This window comes from Takifugu rubripes, chromosome 3 (genome assembly GCF_901000725.2).
Source record: "Takifugu rubripes chromosome 3, fTakRub1.2, whole genome shotgun sequence".
NCBI lineage: Eukaryota > Metazoa > Chordata > Actinopteri > Tetraodontiformes > Tetraodontidae > Takifugu > Takifugu rubripes.
In genome coordinates, this window is record NC_042287.1 from 7,444,566 (window position 1) to 7,463,536 (window position 18,971).

Genomic DNA, 18,971 nt, shown 5'->3' on the forward strand with positions numbered 1-18,971 from the left:
TGGGGTAATATTAATGAAAATATTATTGATGTCAGTCAATGAAATATGACATGAGAACTGTCGTTATAGAAAAAAAACAAGACAAGTAATCCCCGGGAGGGACAATATAATCTTGAGTGGTAGGGCCCCAATTTTAAATGAAGAACTTCATACTTCAGCTAAACTTCCTTCTCACTGCTATGCAAATAGCAGCTCGTTTGCTAACTGTGACTAGCACCATGCAAAATGGCATCCTGGGATTGAGCGGCTTTGCTTTAACCAACAAAGAAGTGCAGTTGGCAGCACTTGTCATTTGTACAAACCTGATGAATCATATGATCACGACAAGAGCGATCAAGTTCAGCCTGAGTGAGATCGACCTCATCGCAAACACAGTCGAGATTAGAGAAAAGACTCATATTGGAGATAAAACAAAAGCATCTTAGCTCTACAGGTGGAACCTGTTCTCTCCTGCCATTGTGCAACTTACTGCCACAATGTTCTTGGATTTGTAAAAACTTCAAAATGTAAATAGCATGAAAGACCAGAAATAAATGCTACAAAACATTTGCATTCTAACATAACCTCAGAGCCGCCAGAGTGCTGGAACATTAGTTATGTGGGGTGAAAGACGCCCTTTAGAGACTCAACACATTCTGCCCATGTTTTGCAACAACAGACGTTGTTTAGCAGCAGGTGGTGTATAATCACGCAGACACACAAAGAGATAATCATTTAGTGTTAACTACAGCACTCAAGAAGCAAGAAAGAGGGGTGACTCCCGCACTCGGGGTGTATTCTTAGCCCCAAGTAGCTGGACTGGATTCTCTGGGCCCAGCCGCAGTCAGCCGTGACTCGATAAGCAGCCGCAGGTCAAGATAAAACGTATTTAACCGCAGTGTAATGGCTTTTCATTTTCTTAACCCTCTTTTTTTGGCCAACACTTTCCGCCGTTTGAGTGCCCCTCGCCTATTTTTAACAAGACCCTGCCCCCAACTGCAGGCTGAACACGAGGCTCACGAAGAGAGACGAAGAACAGGGGGACTGTTCAAAAAAAAAGGGAAAACATCAGGGATACGTCCTCAGATCTCTGGGGCACGCCACGGTCTCCACGGCCAAACGATCGGGAGATTGCTGTGTTTTTACAAACACGGTGAATGAGGTCATGGTGCAAACAATCATACTTGCCAACTGGATAATGTGAGGTCAATGTATCAATGGAATGAATGGGATTTAGAGCCATGTGCAAGAGCTTAATGCAATGGTCTTTGTATGTCAACTTAAAATTTTACTTAGCCAGCATGAGACCAGGCACAAAGCATGGGGCTGCAACGTGTGTGTGAGTGTGTGTGTGTGTGTGTGTGTGTGTGTGTGTGTGTGTGTGTGTCTGTGTCTGTGTCTGTGTCTGTGTCTGTGTCTGTGTCTGTATGTGTACAGGTATAACGACATGCCCGCCACTGCTGTGCCAAAACCAAGGTCAAGGCTCACAACAGAGACAGGACAGCCAAAAAACTGTACAAAATAGTGCACTGATCCCCACCCACAACACACACTCACACACACACACACACACACACACACTCAGCCAGCCGACACTGCCAGCTCCTGCTGTTTAGATGACATTTATGCTCAACCTTTCCAGTTTGTGATTGATTGGGGTTAAAACTGAACATTGCCCAAATATCTACCAACAAAAACGGTGTGTGTTCATGTGAATGCATTTGTGTGTGTGTGTGTGTTTATGTGTGAGTGTGTTTCCATAAAGATCCAGCCGGTGTACTCCAGGGAATGCCAGTCAAGTGTTTTCAGCCGTTCAATAAGTCTGAATTGACAACATTCTGCAAAACGCAAATAGAATTCAAACTCACTCCAAACAAATAATCAAGCGACTCGGCGGCGCTGTAGATTAACACATACACAAGTTCATCAACCTTTTCTAATCCCGAGCAGCTTGTCCTTTAAGTTTCAGCTTTTTTTTTTTTTTTTTTTTTTACTTCTGCATGCATGAACAGAAAAGATCCTGAACTTGGTCTTTGTTTGCTGTTTCAGAGATCCATGAATAGTACACAGCCTGCTGAATCGTTCAGAGGAAGGAGCCCACTCTCACAGCACATTTGATGAGACGGCAACCGAATCTGTTGGAGCCTTTGTAAGTCAACTAGTCTTCGGTGTAATGGGCCAACTTATTCCACTGAAAAGAGAAAACCCAGGAGCCTCGCAGCACATGCTCGCCCCTGTCCCACTACGTCCATGCAGGCTGGGATGAGGACGCGTTCCACAGTAATGTTCGTCTGTGCGCCGGTGCCAAATGTGGACTGATACAATTAGTTATGCTACACAATTTTTCTATTCCTCGTAATTATGCCACAATCAACCCAAGTGCTCAGACAGAGATTTTTAGAGCACGCATGAAACAGACGTGAGTACACAGAATCATCAAAATGGATGAAGGACAACAATAGCTTCCTCCTGCAGTGCCTGACCTATGTTCTCAACTTCCCCCGATTCACGTTTTTTTTCTTCTTCAAGGGCTGAAAAGCGACTGCTCAGGGGGTTAGAGGCTCTGAAACGTCGAGGTGGCGACTGTGGCGGTGAATTGATTTCACTGATTGGCTGACTAACATCATTTTCCAAATGTTTTCTGTTCGCCGGACATCGGTGCCTCTCCCAACGCATCTGTAACACTCACATATGTCGGGTTCTTGAGGAGCATCAAAGATTCATCATCTAGCATCGGATTTCCTTCGGCTAGACTGACTGGGCTGCTGTATTTGACTTTAAAACTCAGCTAACGCTAGCCAACTGAATGTAACGAAACAAACATCTGAAAAATGACGCTACACACGTATCTGTAATCACACAATCTGATGCATAACATGCAAGATGGACACAGTGCAACATAGTGGTAGACAGAGGTACTAATGCCAGTTATTTAGCCTTAGGCCATTTAGTTCCTGGTAGAAAAGTTCCAGTGGCTTTCTTTGGTCGGAAAATGCAACGATTCATGGGACTACAAGTCTCACAAATGGCTCCAGCTGCTTTACATTTCAATATAAAACTTCCAGAGTGCTGCTTCTTGATTCCAAGTGCTGTTAAGATCATTCACATCATCGCACATGGAGGCAAATTGGCTCCACAAAACCACAAGAGTCTCAAGTTTCTCCTCATGTTTTATCTCAGAGGGGGCTACAGCAGGAAGAAATAGATCTCATTTATATTTTTTATTTTCCATTCAGAATCAATATCACAATGTTTAAATGCTAAACAATTAGCCAAGCCTAAACTAGCAACCACATTAGACTTTTGAGAGGTTTTGGACTCACTGGAACCATCCGAGTGTCTTTTCCTGCAGGGCCAGGGTCTAATCTGTGAACATGGTGCCACTGCTATCTGACAAATATTATAACTGCTCCAAGATAATACGTGGGAGGCTACAGGAGACGCACAGTGTTTAGCCAGAAGTTCAAACACTGTTGCCTTTTAATGTATTATGGTTACATTTTATTGCTCCTGTCAAATATATCAGAAGCTGTTGAACAGGGCCAAGTTCATGACATTGGAGTTCATCTAATAAGAGGCGTTCAATGCACAGATCAACAGGGTATCTGGCAGCAGAGAGAGAGAATATTGGAAGTTGTGTGTAGTTGTTTAGCGAGACGGTCGGGTTTTTTTTGGTTTTCAACTCAGCAATAAAATAAGCAGCAACAAAAGCAATCAAAGTTGAAAAATCGAGGATATAATTATATCGTGATCGAGAGAAAAGGTTCTGAAAATCAATAGTGCGCGTGTGTTGGGGCAAAACCGGCGCAACACCTTGTTATTGGCCCTACTGAAAGCTGTTACATGGTTCTGCTTTAATTATCTTTCCTCTAGTTCACGCGTGCACGACGAGAAGGCAGCGTGCGTGCGTTTTCTGGTCTCACCTGCGGAAGGAAAAACACGGTTCGATCACTTGTCCAAACTGATCTAAATCCAGTTTGCACACAGTCACTATGAAATAAATATAGATTACAAAGGAGTCTAACTTTTCACGCGCGAACACATTTCTATGTTCTCACTTAATAAAGCGATATAAAATATTTGGGTTATCACGGATGTGGGCGACGACTATTTAATACTTTATGTGTATATGTTAATCCACTGTAACGATTTTGATTTAATTTTTTCAATCGACTTTGTTTTATTTTTATTTTTTTTACTTGATCTCACCTGAAATCAGACCTCAATAAAGGAAATCATATAATAAAGAAGACGTCAACACCTGAGAAAACACAGCTACAGGCCCACCCCGTGAGAACCAGATCATATTATAATCCAAACACAGAAAGAAAAATCAATTAATCCTGACCCGAAGCATATGTAAACAAAGCAGGACCACTGATCGATCAATCAATTTAATTAATAAATAAATGAAACGAGCGTGGAAACTGCGGTGTTTCTGTGTATGTGTATGTGTGTGTGTGTGTGTGTGTGTGTGTGTGTGTGTGTGTGTGTGTGTGTGTGTGTGTGTACAGTATGTCTGGACATGATGTCGGTGTGGGCCTTTTGCTGCTATAGCCTCAGAGACTTTTTCGTACCTCAGGAAAAAAAAAGCAGGGGAGGGGATTGAGGGGAAATCTACTCCCACGCGTCATATTCTAAAAGTTGTTGGCCCGCAAGCCTTAAATTAAAAAGAAATACATTTTTTTTACACTCAGCTTTTTTCATATTGAACTTGTGTTCCTGCTGCAACACAACAGACCCGAGGCCTGCATGTGGGCCGCGTTCGGTGGTCTGATGCGAAAAGTGCTACAAAGCCAGGTATTTGTGTCCATTAGCGCCGGGATCAACAGACTATCAAGGCAGAGATCAAGACCAAGTGCAATTACTGGGCCAGAAGCAGAATCCTCCACATGTTCAAGTGGTTTCACTAAGTGGACCAACTGCTCTTTTATTTTTCTTTTTTTTAAAAAAACATATTCTGGAACCTGAGCCCAAAGGCTACAAATTTAAAGGACATGGAAAAGTAATCAAGTAACGCATAAACGTTATCATTTTAAAGGTGTCAGTCGTTTTATTAAAATTGCATCGTTTAACTTAAAGCCGTTGTTTTGCCAGTTTAATTTAATATTTAAAATAAAATAAAAATAATGGCAGCATATTTGTGAAAGATATTTTCTTCCAAGCACAGCCTGATTTATGTAGTGGAAGCGATTTAGCTCGGTCTCAAATGTTGTGCACAAATATTTATTCCACTTGAGGTCTGAAATGTAAATGATATTTTTTTCCTGAATGTTGTTCGCGGTGGTTCGCATTGAATTAAAGTCAGGGACTTTGGCAAAGTTACAAAGCCTTTAAAAGGCCCGCATATGTGCAATATGGCAAAGACTGAGGGGGAAAAATAGTTTAAACCTGTCCTGTAATTTACTTCACATTTTCAGGTCAAACAAGGAGCCCCCAGATTGAATTAAATAAATCTGTTAATGCATTTAAAATAAGCGGCCACCGAGAGTTTCGGTGAGAGGTTAAAGGCTGAGAATGACGCGCAGCGAGCGAAAAACGTTTAAACGGGATTAAAAACAAACCCACCGATCGTAAACAAATGCCACATTTTTAAAATAATAAAAGTTACCAAAAAAAAATTTGGATTTTTCCGTGTGACAGGAGCCACAGTCCATTAAATCTGCGGCCGCTGTTTTTGCACATGCAGGACGCGTTATTGATTGACATTCCCAGAGGAGGACCCGGTCCACAGCAGTCCGAGTGGCCGCGCGACACAACTACATTTCCAGGCTGAGGTATATTTTTTTTTTGCATGTTCCAGTCAGGATGGAGAGTGGGCGCAAAATACAGGGAAAAATATCGCCGTTTCAGTCCAAATTCGCATCTCGGCGTCCCGATCTGTGCGCGCTGTGTTCAGTGGGAGCTGTGCAGCAGCTCGCAGCACTGTGCGGTGCCACAGCGCCCACTATTTTAAAAGCCGGGAATGTGATCTCCGAAACTTGCACGGCTCTGTAAAAAGTTACCCTCCGTTTCGACAACTTTTCTTGTAACTTTTAAAAAACCTACGCGCGCGCCGCTTCTGCCTCCGTCCCCCCAAAAAATAACAACTAATTTCAAGACGGAGCTGGGATTGTTTCTTCCTTTTCCTTTTTTCTCCTTCTTTTTTGGACGGCTGTGTCTGGAACTGGAGCGTAATCAACCCAAACACCAGCGCCGTTTCTCATCACACATGAAGCGTCGTGACGCCGGGAAGCAGCGAAGCCAAGCCCGAGACATGCGGGGAACCGCGAGCAGGCAGCCCGGAGCGGGACACGTTCTTTAGCAGAAGAGTTAACTCCGGACAAAGAGTGGCCCCCTCCTCTCTTTAAGGATATGACAAATGACAAGGACATGTAGAGACGCAGGAGCCTTCGGAGCCGGCGACTCAAAGCGAAGGACAGCGAGAGGGGAAAAGAACACTTACTTTTGGCCAGTTTTCTCGCCCTCGCCTTGGATCTCATCTTGTCGGCTTGTAGATTCCTCTCGTCGTCCTCCGTGAGCCCAGAAGCAGCAACAACACTATCTTCATCTCACCAGCATTGTCAGTTTGGACACCTTCGCACATGCGCACAGGCCATTCAATCTGACACCCTCGCCGGGGCCAAAAAACTTTCCAATGTATTCATCATCATCATCACTTTTTTTGTCCTATCGTCTCCCCTTTAGATCACTTATCTCTTCCCCTCCTCCTCTTCCTCCTCCTCCTCCTCCTCCTCCTCGCCTCACCATCTTACCCCCACCAACCTTGCCATCCCCTTACCCTCTCGCACCCCCCCCCCCCCCACCCCCCCCCCCCCCACCCCACCATCCCACCTCCCCCACCGCCACCCCCGCCTCACCCGGACAGCGCACACGCGCAGCCCGCTCCGCTCCGCTCCTGCAGGCACCTTCTTGGATTTTTTTTTTTTTTTTAAACCTCCGTATCAACGAGGCTTTTCTGCGTCCAGCGGCGGACCCAGTGAGGCAGAGAGGGGGGGGGTCAAGGTTGTACTAGGAGAGCAGAACTGCAGTGGAAAAAGGTTCTCCTCGTGTCAATAACTCTGATGTTGTGTCTAACGTTCATGGCGCGATTTTTCTGCTTCTGCAATATGATCTTCAAATATTTCCCGTTTCTGATTCTGCAGAGTAACAATGCCTGCGTGTGTGCGCGTGCGCTTGTGGCAAGAAATTCTCCTACTGCCAATGTTATTTTTAACTCATTAATGCACGTGCGAGCGTAAATACTTCCACGGCTCGATGAGAGTTGCACTTTACAAGCAACGATGTGTGTGTGTGTGTGTGTGTGTGTGTGTGTGTGTGTGTGTGTGGGCGCGCCCGCCCTCGGGACAAGCAGCGGCCAGCAGCTGTTTGACGCACGCATGGAGCTGTACACGGGGGCGAAATGCGGGCTTTTCTCCTTCTATTTCTTCTTCTTTGCTCCGATGTGTTGACGTTTGTAACAATCGCGTGTGCAGCAGGTTATTTCTGGGGATTTTTCTGCCGGTTTAGCGCAGCTGACCTGCAGGAGGTGGACACACGCCGCAGATCTCGCCGTTGCGCCTGCCTACACCTGGCTACAGGAGACGCGTTTGCGTTAATCCCTCATCCTGATACAGATCAGAGGAGTATAAGGTAATTTCAAAATCCCGTTTTACAAAGACGCCGGCACAAACACACACACATATTAGTATTTATATGTATCTATAAGTAGGCCTATGCATGTAAATTATAGACATATACAGCGACATATTTTACTCTCAATCAACTTTTTAGATTTTAAAAAAAAATCGATCTATATTATCTAAAACACAGTTATTTACATGACACATTATTTGAAATTTTAAAATAGTTTTTTTTAATTATGATACATTCAACAGCAGCAATAATAACGTTAATGCTATTAGTGATGAAGGTATTGAATTAAATTAAATTACTAAAAGACTAAATATAAGTAAATATAGGTACAAGCATTTAAACGTTTCTTTTAGAAAATGTTTTAATGCACTGGCTGCTGTTGGTCATGTTGGTGTGGGCCTGCAGCCTCCATGTCATATGGGAATGGTTTCCGTCCAGATTGGCTGAATAAAGGCGACTCTATGTTGGAGCCTATTAAATATCGGTGGTGAAGGAGCCACTGCAGAGCTCTGGAAGAGGGAGCAGCTCTGTGCACACTGAGCACTCAGCGTGGATTTGAAATAAGCTACCGGAGTGGGTCGAATCCAACGACGAATGATTAGTTCAGATATTGTGCATGATTTAATTAGTTATTGTTGCTATATTATTATTTTTTAATTGTAGAAATATGTTATTTTCATATTTACTGTGACCACATAAATTCCACTGCTTGAAATTCTTCTGAGTTTCGTTCCCGATGGATGTTTGCTCCAATTTCTACGCACGTTGGAGCAATTTTAATAAAGGCTCGATTTAATCAAACTCTGAAATTGCCCTGTTGTTTTTATACATAATGAATCCTTAATCAATAATTATCAGCCGCAATCAGCATATATTATCTAAATATTAGATTGTATTTGGCGACACAGGACTAAGAGGTTAATTTGTTGGCTCCCTTGAATCCCGAGCAGCGTGCGAGCTGTGATTACACACGAAGGGTCCGTGTCAGAGGGTGGCCAGGCACAAACCTGTTGGATTAACAAACACATTTCTTCACATGCAAATAAGGAATCGCCGTTGCAGTTTAAGTGGCCCAAAGAGGAACAGGCTTGATGAATTATTTGCGTAAAGGTGGTTGATTTCCTCCTTTGTGTTGGTGCAAGCGTGGTGACAAACTATCGATATGTTGAAATCGATGGCTGCGTTGGTGCAGCCAGCGAACCTAGAAGTCCCCCCTGAAATTCTTCCCAAAAGACACCTTCGACAGCTCAGGCCGGGCTCAGGATATTTCTGCACATCAGGTTGGACAAATGATTTCACGCGGAGCAGCACCTTTTTAAAAGGCGCAATTAACCGTGATTACGCCTGCAAATAGAAGTGTTGCTCCCCGACACTGGCCCGTTGGGAAATACTTTTATGCGTCATTTAAACATCGACCTTTAACAGGAGGAACTGGGAAAGCTGGCGTTAGAGCCGCGCGTGTGCTTTGCACGTACGGGGCTTTTTTTTTTTTTTAACCCCCCCCCCCCCCCGCTCCGGAGCGCGGACAGGCGCTCCCGCATCAGTCTCCGGGACAGCATGTCAGACGTCAAGGAAAGAAATCAGTCTGCTGCAAATAATAATGCTTATTTAGTATGGCTCTAAATGTTTTTGGTTTTTTTTAGATCTTTAGTGCGTAAAAACGGCGCACACAAGAAATCCATAATTAATCATTTATAGAAGGTGGAATTCTGCAGTCCGACTGGATTAAACCATGCAAATATGCTTTCTTGGAGACAAACTGGCATTTTTAAATGTGGTGACTGTGTGGCAGCATGTTCAATAAAGTCCATGGGATAATTCACTGTTTTCTTTTCTTCTCCTTTTCAAAATTATCCACAGGCACAGAAGAAGCTTCCTATATCAGAAGTTAAACCAATAAACAACACGAAGCGCGCCAACCTGAAACGAAAATCAGCCATAATAATTCAGTATTAACAACGTTTCATTTGGTTTTAACTGAGTATAGTTACAAAAACCGGGGTCAGAGATGTTTCTGCACTTATAAACGATGCGGGTCAAGATCAACACCAACATCAGGCGCGCACATCTCACGGTAGGTAGGTAGGTGTGCCCGTGCACGCCGAAGTTTACACCCTGTAGATTGATGTGGTCTGACTGCGGTGACTGTACACACCCCCGAGCCCCCCCCCCACCCCCCACCACCTATACACACACACACAAACAGACAAATGCGTGCACGCGCACACACGCACACTGAAACCCAAGCTTTATCCCCGCTGGAAAAGGCTCCGGGTCTGAAGATTAGGCACTGCGCACAGATAACATCAGCGCACGGTAGATATGTGAAATGGAGCACCTCGCGCTCCGGCCCGCAGATGAGCAGGACATCAAAAAGACCCTTTGTGAGCTCCGAGAGGATTGTAAATTTGCCAACTATAATTCTGTAATAGGAGAGTAAACACAGTAGGCCGCGACGGGGCGGAATACACGCGCTCAAGAACGCGCCCTATGCGTATGATGCGGCCGCACGGTCACGACGAGAAAGAGAATCTCCTTTTTTTAGGATATCGGTGGATTCGAATCCCCCAGGAGCTAATCAATGACAAATTGAAATAATAGCAAGTGGAGAAGGAGAGACGCGTCCCGCTCCGCAGCAGCAGCACCCGCCTCCCCTGCGATCAAGCCCCCAGGAGCGGTCATAGAGGAGTTGCCTTTGTAATTATTAGCCATTAATTGAGTTCAGGACCTCGCGGGTCTGTGGGAAATGGGAAAACTGACCGCTAATCCGAGACGGTTCTTTGGGGCCTTTTGCAGCGTTGTTAACATGCTGTCAGAGGAGAAGGGCGCTGCGCCACCGCTTCTGATAACACCAATACGAAGGTTAGAGGAGGGCAGTGGCTGTACACACGCACACACGGGGACGGAAGCCGCTCTGACATGGCGGAGCGCTGCTGCAAAATACGCACGTGTGTGCATGTGTACGCGCCGAATGCTGAGGATTTTATATGTGCATCTAAATCTACAGTTGCTGGATTCAATGTTTTCCTTTACAGTGATTTAATACATTAAATATGTTGGAATATTTGAGCGCGCTTTATTAATTTCTACTATATCAATTTACCCCAAAATCAAGCATCTTCCGGCTCAAATATACAACAACAACATTTTCGTTGGACAAACGTCCAACAAAGCAGGAAAACATGTTTCTAATTGTTTCGGTGACATTACTAAAAATAAATATATTTTGTTTTAACTATGCAGCTCCCAGATTACACAGGCATATTATTATGTATTTTTAAAATAAAAATGGCAGAAATAATCTAATAACGATGGCTGACGACTGTAAAACCTAATAGAATAATAATAATAATAATAAATTCAGGCGATAATGAACAAGAAATCTTTCAGAGCAAAGAAAACAAGCATTCCTAATATCATCAGTATTGATTAATTTATTTTTCATTGTTAATGAATTAACCGCTCTTTATTGTCACCAATCATCCCCGCAGATCAGAACAGCCGACCCCTCCAAACAAATACGCATCCAGATATCGCCCCCAGGCGCAAGCGAAAATTACCCCGTCGTAGAAATGACCTTAATATGATGTAATCAATCACGCTGTCCTCTGGGACACTGGGAATCATAATGTTAATCTTAGAGTTTGGAACGGGGAGGGGGATAACTTGTCATATTTTACAGCGTATAGAAAGTCTTGTTTCTGCAGAGACGGTTTGTGGCTAAAATACGACTTCGTGATATCGAATTGAAACGAGGCCGTTGGCTCGTCATTGTCTTCCTTTTGTGACCTCTGTAAATAAATGTGCCCATTTTGGCGAGGTCTCATCATTGAAATAATGTCAATTCAATTTAGCTACTTTGAAAACATAGAAATTAATTACATTATTCGGTATACATATTTTGAGAAAAAATATTTAAAATTTATTTGAGTTGAATTTGATGTATTTTCTCTTGCCACTATATGCCCAGTGCTGCCAGTTTGGGTGAGGTACGTGTTGGAGCTCATGAACTTCACAATAAAATGAAGCTGAGCTGCTCTATAAAAGATCATCACACAAATAAAAAGCTGAAGCCTCACAGCTCTTCAGAAACATCCAGAGTGTCACAGAGAACGTGCCAGAAATGCACCAAACATGGGCGCAGATTAGCACCGTGAACACAAACACAACTTGGCAGGAAGCGAGAGGATCACCAAGCGCCGGGGCTGCGTTGCCATTAACAACTGTGGACAGATCGAAGTGGCTGAGCTCGCCATTGAGCTGCTTTCACCCGAGGCTGGCATGGCAGTGCGTCAGGACTCCGGAGGGCTGTCTGCCAGCCTTTTAAAAAAGACTGCTTCAGCCATTTCTGCCTCTCATCTTTGAAGCCTTGCACAGGTCTTTCTTTAGCCTGATTGTGTTGTCACCTGCAGTAAACATCCGATCTGACGTTTTCTATTCATCGAACCAGCTTCAGTAATCTAGTAATAGTAATCTAACCTACGCATGCAGGACGCTGTAATATAACAATCACACGAGAATCTGAACAAAACCCCCAAACCTAAAACCTTCGCTGGCTGAAAAGTCTCCTCTGCCTCTGCTGAGGGAACAGTCATGCACTTTATTGCTGTATTTGGGGAGTGACATCACTGTGGTGGCGAGGAACACTGGGCCCCACAACACAATGCACACATGCTCCCGGTGCTGATGGGAATGGCTGCCGTCACTTTCAGAACCATTTCTCCTCCCAGCCCTGAATCAACGTGAACGCCGTGTGGACACCGAACACATGTTGTTAAGTATTTTCTGTGCAAATATTCATTCAGTGTATTGGAGAAAAGCGGCTGCCCCGCATTAGCAGACTTTTCATCTCTTAGCCCATACTTACGGGTCTTGTTGACATTCTTAAGCTAAATGGATCTACTTTTCAGTCAAATGTTTCCACTGCCAAGGCAATGCACACCCCTGGTCCAGGGGGCACTGTGTGGGATTCCAGTAAAAAACATATGCGTTCCACACACACACACACACACACACACACACTCAGATGGCCAATGGTGGATTGTATTCAGAGGCAAAAATGTTCATGTTTGACTGATTTCCCCATGGGAGTGGGCTACTTCCAAGAAGGGGGGGGGGGGGGGGGTGAATTTGGCGAAGCTGGACACTCCTGCCTGACACCGTATAGGAAGCTCACCATAAGACCCAAAACAGCGCTTTCCAACAAAGGGCAATAAAGTTTTCTACGAGTGCCTCGCAAACAAAGCCCGCAGCGCTCTTGTGAGGTTTCTGAGGGTTTTCTCATGGGTCCGTCCCCCTCCTGTTGCCTGGCAGTGATCAGTCACATTATTTATTTGTTTGTTTCATTTTTTGGTGGTGTTTGCCGTTGCTGTTATGTGTTGTGTGTGTGTCGCTGGCCTGACAGGATGATTAATAGAAGGTATGGGGGGTAGATGGCAATGGCGGCTGGAGGTAGGGGTGGGGGTGGGGTGGCACTCGGCACCACATCAAAAAAAACAAAATAAAAAAAAAAGCATTTCATGGGGTTTTTGCTGCCACTTCCCTTTGGAAGGATCACTCACCTCCCTGAATTTTGCTTACATGAAGGTACTAAACTGTAGAAACGAATGTCCGCAACGGAAAAAGGAGCTTGCAGGGGCAGATGGATTACTCCAGAATCAGGAACGGTGCAGTCAGAGCCCCGGGTTGCTGCAGGGCCACAGCAAAGGCTAAAATGTCAGATGGTCCTCGTGTGCAGCCTGAATAAAGATTGACTGTGGACTCGTTTCTTTTCAGAGCTCGGCCTCATAACATGACAGCAGAACAGGTGACTCACAGACGAACCTGATATCTTCCGCCAGAGAGACGTTCTATGGTTTTGGTGAGTGGCACAGGGACAAAAATCAAAGAAAGTCCATGTTACTCTGTTTCAGAGGCATGTTTGGCAACACTGAACAAGCTCATATGTTTGCATGAGGACCCACACTCATGGTTTTAGATGAAACGCTGTTGGTTTTGTACAAATCTTGAATCTGTGGATAGTACCAGATGCTAGCTCATTTACATCCAGAATATACAGTTATTTTTGACCCGATTATGGTTGACAAACCATACCTGGCTCAAATTAATCAAAACTTCCAAGCAGACAGTGAGCAGCCCTACTAACCCACAACTGTAGGGGGCGCTAATGTATGAAACAAGTTATCCTGGATCTTTAAATATTTGAGCTCAAGGTCCACGACATTGTAAAGTGGGCGCTGCCCAGAGATGGAGGACAGAACACAGCAGCCTTTAGCTAATCAGGGGTATCAAAAATGAGCATAGCAAAAAGCTGCTCTGGCGTTTATTTGTGTCTTTGTCCACCCAATCAGGCAGAGAAAAACAAAAAAGGGCATTGAAACAGGTTGCCATCTTTCACTCCTGTTGTTTCCCAGAGAGAACTGGCTGCCAAGTCCGTAAGCGAGTTTAACAATTCCATTACCAACGCGCGGAACACCCACACTACTCTTTTGAAGCCAGGGCTTTTTAGAGGAGAAGAGTTTATTGACTTCAAATTGTTACCACTTGGGCCTTCTCCTCTCATTGCTGGAAAAAAGAAGGGCGCACCATGACAGTTGCACAGTGGGACACCTCCACGAAAATGTCAGCCCGCACACCGTTGCTGATCTGTCGGATTTTATTCCGAGTGTGGTTCCCGTTAACATCAATTCTCTTGCTTTTACAGCAGAGCTCATCTGTGGACCAAATGTGTCACTCGGTAAGATGGGAAAGACTTTGTTTTTCTGGGGTCGCTAATAAAGCATGACAGATGATTGGATGGGTGATCCACCCCGTCTGTGCTTGGGTTTTTCCTAAGCGCCTGTATGTCACCCAGCGACATTTGCCATGTGGTGAAGCAGGACAGCCTGACACTCTGTTTTAAAGAATTTATTGTGACCGCAATGTCACGTCATACATATGCTGAAGCTAATGTTTTGTTCTGACCCGCGCCGCGATGATCTTTGAAGTTGTAAGCTGGAACGCGGCTACTGTGGGTTAGTTGGCAGCTGCTGGGACCTCAATGCCTGGACGACTGGGGTTACTGACACCTATAGGCCCAGGGTCAGGGTGGCAGCTCGTAGAGCGTGTGTGTATGTGTTCGTGCGTGTGTAGTCGTGCATGTTTCCCCTGTAACTCTAAACTATAACTACAGTCAATTGCAGACATGTCAGTAAATACAACTCAAAACTAAATTTCCTAAATCCTTCTAACCTAACATGGTTTTATTTTGAAATTTAATGGTCACTGTTGCCATCTGGACTCTATTTCCTTGTGGCTCTAACAAAATAAAAGGTTACTGCAATGTAAAACGGAGTTTTATCATGCTATGGAGAACCCCTTTGTGTTCACACCATCAGTCACCGCATGAATATGCTGTAGTTCCATCGACTCGACTTTACATTAATGCATTTTGCACCACTGTGCGTGACGTCAGCCAACTGTTGAGCAGCAGTTAACTTTCTATCCCCAGTGAGGAGGAAATTAAGTGACTGTTAATACCCACTGACATCATTGTAGTTCATATAAAGCGATTTTTTTTTCTGCTGTAGGTTTTTCTTTTAGGTCTTGAGAAGTGCATGTATACATGCTAACTAGCCTGAAATTGAAGTTCTGAAAAGCTGGACTAACACCCAGATAATGCGATCGAAGTCGATCTGCTCCTTCATGGACAAAGATCAGTCCCACTGGAATGTGAGCAGATGTTAATAGAAGCAGCTGGCTGAACAGGATGAAAACTGGAGTTTGTTTTTGGACAGATAACGCGACACACGTCATGCTGTCAGGTGCTAACCCGCTAGCTTGTGATGGACGATTGTGCTCTGTGATATCATAGGTCAGCCAGAACCTGTCCAACCCTAGCAAGCTGAAAGAGTGCAAATTGCCACTTAGGTTGCCAAGGCAACATGATTAAAAGCATAAATATGCTACACTTGCATGTATACCAGGATGAAGCCAACGGTCCAATAAAACAAGTAAAGTACAGATTATCTGGTGATTTCCAGTGAAGCTTCGATGGAAAAAGGAGGGAAATGGTTTTAGTTCAATAGCAGTATCAACTACTCTTGGACAGAAAACAGAATAAATATCAAACGCAGTCGTTGATTCTAGGTGTCGCAACTCCTGAGAGACGGCGGTAATCACAACCAACGCTCAGATCTGTTCCATCACATTTCTAATCAGTGGCTTTTCTGCTCCCAGCAGAACTGAAAAGGTGCCGTCTCAGCAAAAACAGTCCTTGTTCCATCTACAACTCAGCCTGCGATCAAGACAGAAGGGGACCAATGGAGTGGGGAGAAGCAACCACATGAGTGCATGTTTGAGGTGGGTGGGTGGGTGGTGGGATTCTCTGCCAGTGGGTGAGCTTATCCAGAGGATCTGTTCTGCCTCATGAGATGGGGAGAGAACTCTGATAGGAGCCGAGCTCCTGCACCGGGACCCAGGAACAGGCCGGACTTTGTCAGTTTTACCTACCACTGAGTGTATATCTATAAGCACCCAAATTAGTCTTTCAATAACAAACTCTGCCAGTTTCTCTGACTGGTCATGACAAATGTTCGCAACGGATCCGGTTAATGTCAGCCGCAAGGGGACTGACAGCCCGTCACCTTTATTGTAACGAAGCCTTACGGTACATTAAGGCGTTAACGTTGGTAATGTTTGTTGAGGCATCTGTGGTCTGACAAATAAGAGCCACAAATAAGGTCCGGCTATTAAAGCTGTTCTTTTGATTTAATTAAAAATGTACTTTCTCTTCACTGAAGTGGGCAGAGGGGGCGCGCTGGCTTAATCTTTATTCTGTCCGCCACCTTTTCACAGCGGAGAAAGCCAAACAGAAAAGCCTGTCGGATCATTATTTGAGTGCCAAAACAGCAGGAGAGGAAAAGGCAGCAGAGCCCGGTGATTAAAATTCCTACCACCTTGTTGACTGCGTCTCCCCAACAAGCTTTGCTTTCTTTTCAGGACTTGGATGCAACACGGCGGTTGAGGGAGTGCGAGCTGGCAACAGATAAGAGGGACGTTTTAAACTGCAGATGGAAACGAGCTCTAAATGCTACACGCAGAAGACAATCAGGCCGAGAGAACCTGCAAACCCGAGCTACTGTTATCTCTTGATGAGACTCTTCCATCAGAATACTGCATCAGTTCATGTGATTGTGCCCATAAGAAAATCCTTTTCCTTTTTTTTTCGGTGCGTCTGAGTCCACTAGGTGGTGACAACCTTTTTCCTGTTGAACTATTACATTACGGACAAAAATAAAGTCTTTATGTCCTCACTCTCTTTGGCCCAACATGCTTGCAGAGCATTTCCTTCATGCTATTGTGTGCATGCACTCGTAGATCACAGTTCATGACAATAATATCAGGGTGCTTGTCAGGGTTTTATGACTTAGACGGGTCTATTTGTAAAACTATATTCTGCAGTGGCCAGTGAGCAGCATAACCAGGTGTGTGTTCTCAATAGGATTAGTAGCAAAATATTGTTCTGCCAGTGTTTTAATTGTTGTTATTGCAGTTTTAACAAATCAGTGGCATTCAAATAGATTAAAATTTGATGTTTTCTAAATGATGAAAAATTTGTCCTCAACCACCACATAAAAGTAGTATGAATCAGTTATTGTTGTTAGTAGTAGATTGCTAGTTTGCCATTTTAGTGCATTAAATTACTAATAATTTGCTGTTTTGGACACAGATTAGCAGAAATCTATGGAACATATAACATTGTATTCAGTTTTTTTTGTACATGTACATTGTGTGTGTGTGTGTGTGTGTGTGTGTGTGTGTGTGTGTGTGTGTGTGAAAACCCACTCCGCCCTCAATTAGCCGCTGACGGACAGGTCAATGGCCCGTCAGCACATCCTCGCTGACGGGCGAACGGCGACACATTCCTCCTCCTGTCGCTCCGGCCGTTCCGTCCTCACCCCTCTCAGCCTCCCACTGCGGTAGGTCAGGTGGGGACGGGGGAAACATCAAAAATAGGCGTAGATGGCGCTGAAGGCACACCGAGTGAAAGAGGAGATTTTTATATTTTTTATATCTCCGCTGTTTCAAGTTCACTGATCCCCCCCCCCCCCCCCCCCCCCCCCCCCCCACACACACACACACCACCCCACCAAACCAGACTGCTCGGATGTCCTGCCCTTTCAACACACCTGAGCTCTCCCCTCTGTTCCACCACCCCCACCACCACCACCACACACACACACACACATACACACACACTTCTTTTTCTCAGCTATATCTCAGTGCTACAAATCCCTCCTTACCCCAGCAGAATTCCTTCCTTCCCACATTTGCTCCTCTCCCATTTCCACCTTCCCTCTCAATGGGCTCACACTGCATTTGGGGAAATTGGTGGGGGTGTGAGGGAGAGAAAGAAAGGAGGGGAGGGACAGAGAGCACGGCGCAGGCCTCTGGCTGTAAGGGAGAGTGCACCTGGATGGGCAGGCTTCCTGGACATGCTGTGAGGGACTATTGTCCTGCATGTCAGCAGCCCCTCTCTTTTAATGGGGCCCGTATATCATCATTCTGATGATGGCAGATGACTGGGACTCAGGGGAGAAGGGGTGGAGAGCGCCGATCTGGGAGCGACGTTCCCGAAGAAAGAAAAGGAGTGTCTTGGGGAGAGAGGTGGGATGAAGGCGAGGGGTTCGGGGACAGGGCTTAGAAACGTAGGGACCCCTAAATCCCCCATCGACTGAAATCCTAGCACTTAACCCCAGCTATGGTATTGTGTGCTGCTGTGGGGATTTTATCCCTCTTTTTCTGTGGCAGTCATTCTTTTTAATGGACTCTGGCTCTGCCCACACCTCCCTCTCCCCATTCAAACGGCAGATGCTTTAGCTGATTTGGGGGGGAAAAATTGCTTTATGGCCTATTTTCCTTTCACGGATACGACTGTAGGAGAGAAGGCTGGTCACCTGTCACGCAAACCAGAACAACCTAAAGGGAGAGGAATAGAAAGAAGACACTTCCTGCTTTGCTAATCTAGAGTGCAGATTATGTAAATCGAGGGGTCGTGGTCACAGCGATTCCTCCATGGTCAGCATGCTTTCACTCCCACCCGGGTCAGATACTGAAGTTCGGTCAGGTGCCTCGGGCCTCGCAGAAAACTGATACTATCGCTCCCTCCAGGGTCACTTTTGTTCAATACTTCCCGGTATGTTGCTAATGTATAATTACGCCGGCCGGCCCACACAGAGGCCACGGACGGGGTTAGGGTTACAGAGATGGCGTCAAAAGTTCATCATCAATCATCAAAATTCTGGTGGCTAAAATTACAGGCCCCAGATGGAGGACCTACAGCAACAATTCTATGACGCGTCAGGGTCTCACGAAGC

The 18,971-nt window shown here is 45.1% G+C and overlaps 1 protein-coding gene and 1 long non-coding RNA gene across 9 annotated transcripts in view; one reads left to right on the forward strand and one right to left on the reverse strand.

Annotated features, from left to right (window-relative positions):
• prdm16 (PR domain containing 16) overlaps positions 1-6,743 on the reverse strand; it is a 142,424-nt gene extending 135,681 nt beyond the window's left edge. For 4 of the 7 annotated variants that reach the window (XM_029833458.1, XM_029833453.1, XM_029833452.1 and 1 more), the window contains exon 1: positions 6,425-6,743. In XM_029833458.1, coding sequence (XP_029689318.1) covers positions 6,425-6,461 — 37 coding nt within the window. In that variant the 5' untranslated portion in view covers positions 6,462-6,743. The remainder of the gene's footprint in view (positions 1-6,424) is intronic. The other 3 variants (XM_029833456.1, XM_029833454.1, XM_011602386.2) reach the window with 1 other exon arrangement.
• A 110-nt stretch (positions 6,744-6,853) lies between these two features.
• Positions 6,854-17,304, forward strand: LOC105416252 (uncharacterized). Of its 2 annotated transcripts, XR_964452.2 has the most exons (4): positions 6,854-7,611; positions 13,390-13,474; positions 15,835-15,954; positions 16,594-17,304. It is a non-coding gene; the product is annotated as an uncharacterized lncRNA (long non-coding RNA). The 2 variants fall into 2 exon arrangements; XR_003887979.1 differs by lacking the exons at positions 13,390-13,474; positions 15,835-15,954; positions 16,594-17,304 and adding an exon at positions 8,053-8,418.
• The last annotated feature ends 1,667 nt before the right edge of the window (positions 17,305-18,971 follow it).